This window comes from Miniopterus schreibersii, assembly GCF_964146895.1.
Source record: "Miniopterus schreibersii genome assembly, chromosome: 9".
NCBI lineage: Eukaryota > Metazoa > Chordata > Mammalia > Chiroptera > Miniopteridae > Miniopterus > Miniopterus schreibersii.
Window position 1 is genome coordinate 29,754,347 of NC_138118.1, and position 6,000 is coordinate 29,760,346.

Genomic DNA, 6,000 nt, shown 5'->3' on the forward strand with positions numbered 1-6,000 from the left:
CATTAATCAGAGGCCTGTGACTTTGAAATCTGTGTTCAACCAGTTTCTCTCCTAGTCCCTCAACCCCCAACAATAGGCCAAATTTGCATGCATGTTCTCTGAGCTGCAGAACTGAGAAAAATATGGTTCCCTCACCAACTTAGATTCTCCATAAATACAAGGAAATCAGTACTTTGTCCACCACATAGCTTGCTCTTTGTACACTGATTCATTAGTGAACATTAGATGATAGCAGCATTGGATTGGAACTTTCAAGTTCCAAGCTACAATACAAGACAGCAAGACAGTTCTACTGTCACTGTTATTAAGCTCAGAAAAATGTATGATAATAATTTTAAAAAATGTATGATAATGCATCTTTGACAGCAAAAGCTTTGTGATAAGAAGATGTGAAACCACCTTCACTTCACCGTCCTTCCCAACCTCACACTCTTCTATACCAATGAGCAGGCCAGGTCCTACCTCTTTCACTTGCTTTCCAGGATGTTGCTGCTGCTGCTGCTGCTGCTGCTGCTGCTGCTGCTGCTGCTGTTGCTGCTGCTGCTGCTGCTGCTGTTGCTGCTGCTGCAAAAGCTGAAGATGTAACTGCTCTTGCTGTTTCTTGTAAAACTCTTGCAGTTGTTGCTGAATAAACCATTTTGACTTTAATAAATAAAGGCAAAAGTTTCATGTATTACAAATCTCCTAAACTCTTCTAGACTGGCATAAGGTAGCGTCCATTAAGATTTGCCTCACAAGAACAACAAAAAATATACATTGGATTTAAGGAGGCAGATCTACATACATATTTTTCCAAAGCAGCTCTGAAATTTTTCAATCTAGAATCCAAAAAAGCCCTAAACGAAAGGGTACAGAAAGTCTGTATTCTACAAGGCCAGAGCTAAATAAATACCCTAAATTATGACATCTGAAGTCCCAGTAGCCTATAAAAATAAGTTATACTCTACCATTTTATGACCCAAATACATAGTTATAGAGAATCAGGTTGTTCAGTTCTGATTGGGAAAAAAATTTAATCCATTAGATATACAGAAGAATGTCAGACAGAAATATAAGCAACTGGCCTGTGGTCATCATCATAGAAGATATCAAAGTAATGAAATATATAAATATTCAGGTAAATCAGAAGATTATCTTTATGTTAAATAAGTCAATAACATAAAGTTCACTTTATATATACTTAGGTTTCCAATGATGTACTTATTAGAGTTTGTTATTTTTTTAAAAAGATATATTTTATGAGCTGATGGCTTAGCTGTTTAACTTTGTTCTAATAAGTAGATACTTCTCTTCCTAAACAAAGAACATATTTTGGGGGAAAAACTGAGATATTACTTTCCCTTTTGTAACAAAATGGCCAGTTCAGATTTCATATTTACATGAACTAAAAATAGTGCTAAAGTGTTAGGAGTTTTAAAAGTAACAATTAGCTATAAGTCTCTGGACATTTATTGGTAAGTCTACAAAGCAAATGTACCTAAGCATTTGGATATTTAAATACTGATTATTCCATGATACAATTATACCTCTCTCTGTTCTTATTCTACACTTTAATGAATCTAAAAAGACCAAGGGATCTGTTCTTATGTAGTTCTGCAATTAAAACCCTACATTTATGTTCTAGTGTACTGATAGGTTACCCCTTCAAATGAAGAATAAGTTGTCCAATATGTCCATGATGCTGTGAACATAAGGGCATATCTTCTGTGCCATGCTAGAACACCAAAGCAGGTAACCCACATTACCTGCTGCAGCATGACTGCCTGCTGCTGCTGGAGAAGGGCTTGGAGCTGTTGAGGAGACAGGACTTGCTGCTGAAGGATCTGCTGCATTTGCTGAGGGGTAATTACCTGGGGAGTCATCATGGCCACTGACACAGGTACCTAGACAGAGAGAAAAAGAGAAAATGTGGTCACAAAGAATGCTAACATTTCACATCTGTATGTCATCTCTAATAAATTCCTTAGTGATGATGACCAATAATTTTATGTAAAATTTGTTATATTATCTAATTATTTAATAACAATATTAAAGGTACCAATGTTTTTATATATTAGCTTTCTAGATACATCTGATTTCATCAGATTCTATCTTTATGTTCCACACCTCTAATGTATTATACTAAGGTATTGGGGCTTTTACTAGCATAGTTAAAAATAAACAATTACAAGTCAGTGTTCTCAATACTTCATCATTGATCATCTCAAGTCACAGTGCTATAATTGAAAAGCCTTTTAGGATGGTTTAAAGGTATGATTAAAATAAATAATAAAGATTAAACAATAGGAAATAATATGCCTATAAATATGTTATCAAAGCTAGTAAAAAGAATGTATGTAAAATGTGCTTACTCATAAAACATAAGCACCATGTTCAAAATTTTACATATAAATAAAATATATTATAGTACTAGAAAAATACATATTACTACATGAATACATGTAGTAACTCATCTACTTTTATATTTCCTAGAAAATAGCTACATAGATCCTCTCGAAGAAGGAATCATAGCTTCCTCTTTAAAAATTTTATTTCAAGCTAACTAAACTTACACCAGGAAGTCCAGAAATCTAAAAATTACTCAAAGATTATTCATTGAACTGAAAAAAAGTATTTTGCTTAAAATTTTCTTTCTACCACTTCCTTTTTCTTCAATGGTCTGAGAATTAAAGAGTCAAAAAAGGAAAGGAAGTGAGGGAGAGAAAGAAAGGAGAAAGAGGAAGCAAGAAAAAAACAGCTTAAGAAAAGCTAGAGAGAAAGTCCTAGAGAAAGAGACAACGGATGTGCAAAGATAGGAAGAAGATGGATGGCAAGAGAGGTAAACAGGAAAACCTTCCATGAAAGTCTGAGGTATATGCTAAGTTCCAAGGCAGTTGCAGTATTTGAAGGCATTGCTTGTAGTACTAACCAACATGTCAAGCTGCCAAATTTGCAACCTTTGAGAAAGCAATCACTTTCTTTCCTAGAAAAAACAATTCACTTTTACTGTAAATAAAAGTAAGTATATATATATATATATATATATATATATATATATATATATATAATGCTTTAGAACAAATTCTTGGAACAACATGTGTCTTTGAAAACAGAAAAAGGTTAACAGACATGGCTCACAGTTTATTATAATAGTTCCTTTTAAGGCAATTAAATTTTTTCAAATCTGGCATTTTATGTTATAAAGAAAGGAGAAATTAATCATGAAAGCAAAATTAGAGGAAAAAAGAAAAATTCAGGGTGGATTAAGTCCTCTCTCAAGAAAAATATCTTCATATTTAATATGAAGAAAGAGCTATGCCTTTTCTGTTTCATGTTGGTATCTAGAAATATGAATTAAGTAGATCTAATTTTGTGGGTGGAAGAGAATTACATATAACAAAAAGAAATCCAAAAGTGATTTTCAAAAATATTTTTGGATTTTTAAAGTACACACTGACTTACTTATAGGATAATATATTTGAATTTATCATAATGAAATACATCATGAAATACATGCTGTAAAATTAATTCATCCAAATGGTAGCCCATATGTTTAGTTGTTTAATCACTTAATGGTCAGTTTACTTAATTGTTTATTCTTTAATAGACAAATAGCCAGTCCGGGCGTGGCTCAGCGGTTGAGCGTTGACCTAGGATCCAGGCGATAGCAGTTCGATTCCCGGTGGGGGCATATGCCCGTGTTGCGGGCTCCATCCCCAGTCAGGGGTGTGCAGGAGGCAGCCGATCAGTGACTCTCTCATCATTGATGTTTCTATCTCTCTCTCTCCCTCTTCTTTCCTCTCTCTGAAATCAATAATGAGATATATATATATAAATATATATATATTTTAAAATAGACAAATGGAATGGTTAAAACAAACAATTTGGAAAATAAGTAACTATCTACAAAAATGGCTTTTCTTTCCATAATCATTTCCCTTATATTGTATCCAAACAACAAATAATCGAACTGAAATCAAGGGACAGAGAAAGATGGATAAATTAAACTTTAAAAAGTCTGCCTATCTATATAAATAGGTAGGTAGGTAGATAGATATTACATATATGTAGATAGCTATATACGTATACATATATACATGCAGATACATATAAAGTTAATGTGATGAGAAACACATCTCTCACCTAACAACCCCTTATCATTTTTTAGCATATTGTTTTCACTTAATTATCTCTGTATCTACAACTAAAAGTACTTTATGTGTAACCCATAACAAGTACATTTTATAAAAATATTTTATGAATAAAAGTATGTACTTCAAGTTTAGAGTCAGATTTCAGCTTATACAGATTATATTACCCTATAGCCTATTGCTATTAGGAATGATTGGGTGTATAAGCAAATTTAAGCAAGATTTTTACCTTTGCATTCTTTAGAGTTTATTTTTTCCATTTTTTTATGGTTGGATAATTATTTTTTAAATCTTAAATGGTTTGTATTTCCCTTGAAATTAAATGTTTATGGCATAAAAATAACCACATCACTGTCACCCTAAAATCATATGATTCACATGTACTGTGATGTTCAGGAAATTTTAAGCAGATTCTGACCTACCATCTATGACACTGTCATTTAAAACAGAAAATACATAGACATAAGATGTGTAGAAAGATAAGCAAAGTAACATATAAGTAATTGAACATTCTACTTCAGTATGATATGTACAAAAACATAAATTAATAATATATATGTAGGAAAGCACAGGTGAGCTTCTTAGGGATTTCTAATATCACAACTAAACCAATAATATTGTCTCTAAATCTATATACATAAGCTCTTCTAAAATCAAATATTTGAGGCTACTAAAAGTTTAAATTATTTTAATAAGTAGAAAATTAGTTTTCTTGCAACAAGTGTCAGTTATATGTTAGATGTAGACTGCTCAGCTTGCCTTGTTTAGAAATTAATAATTTTAAAAATGCAGAATTTCTCCATTTTTAACAAATTCATTTTAAGAGACACATTTCCTTTATTCCTTCTTAATCATTTTTGTTACTGTCCCATTGCATTTCTTTGCTACTATAAGCTACTCTAGAAATTCACTATAAAGATGAATGAAGATTAACTGAGTATATACATTTTTTTGGAGATTATGCTACTTATCAATACTTAAAAGGCAAAATCAGCATCAAATTTGAAGGTCTATGGAGAATTTGCTAAAATATACATACCTTTCAAGTTAGGTATTAAGCTTAAGGAAGTATTTTCCTCTAGATATAAATTCTGTTCATGCAAATGTTCTAATGAGGAACCACAATTTAGATGTGTGATAGAGGAAGGGAAGAAGAAGTTACCTCAGATAATTTCTGGTGAGAAGTCAAATAAAAGTCTGACTGGGCCTAAGAAAACACGATATATCATACAGCTACCAGATGAAAAAAGAAGAAATAATTTACTTAAATGGATGTCCTAGTGAAAAATCGTCAAGAGTGAAGAAAGGAAAAACAGCCAACTTTGGTTGGTAGAGAACTTTTTTCTCTCTTGGTATTTACTATACTGAGAGATTTAAAAGCCCCTATAGTGATGCATCAAATAAGGGTTTAATTTACCCTATTTATTTTATGAATTGAGCATGAACCAGATGTGTTGCTCTGTGCACCAAGAAGTGCTGGGTACATGAACATAAAGATAGGGTTATATATTCTGAAACGAGGGAAGAAACATTCTGAAACTTAAAATGAGTCAAAATAGTAAATGTCAAAAGCATTACCTTAGAATTGGTAAGCATTTTTAGAATTTAGATCTTAAGAAAAAATATATAAATATGTTTACATTAAGCTTCTAAGTATACTTCATTGAAAGGGTCAAAAAGTTAAGAAACAATGCAAAGATCAGGCCCCTTCTCACATGAATCTAAAGAGTTATTTTAATAGTTATGACTATTTGCTATAGTCATAACATCTTTATTTGCTATAATAAATGCATTGTCTATTTATAATCTAGTTCATCTGGAGGATTTTTGAATGTGTTGGGTTTACATATTAAGCATGTCTCTTTTTAAA

At 31.9% G+C, this 6,000-nt stretch overlaps 1 protein-coding gene across 8 annotated transcripts in view; it reads right to left on the reverse strand.

The window, feature by feature from the left end:
- FOXP2 (forkhead box P2) overlaps window positions 1-6,000 on the reverse strand; it is a 664,287-nt gene that overhangs the window by 71,297 nt on the left and 586,990 nt on the right. For 6 of the 8 annotated variants that reach the window (XM_081147828.1, XM_081147831.1, XM_081147829.1 and 3 more), the window contains 2 exons: window positions 1,746-1,883; window positions 463-642 (listed from right to left, as the gene is read on the reverse strand). In XM_081147828.1, coding sequence (XP_081003954.1) covers window positions 463-642; window positions 1,746-1,883 — 318 coding nt within the window. The remainder of the gene's footprint in view (window positions 1-462; window positions 643-1,745; window positions 1,884-6,000) is intronic. The other 2 variants (XM_081147832.1, XM_081147830.1) reach the window with 1 other exon arrangement.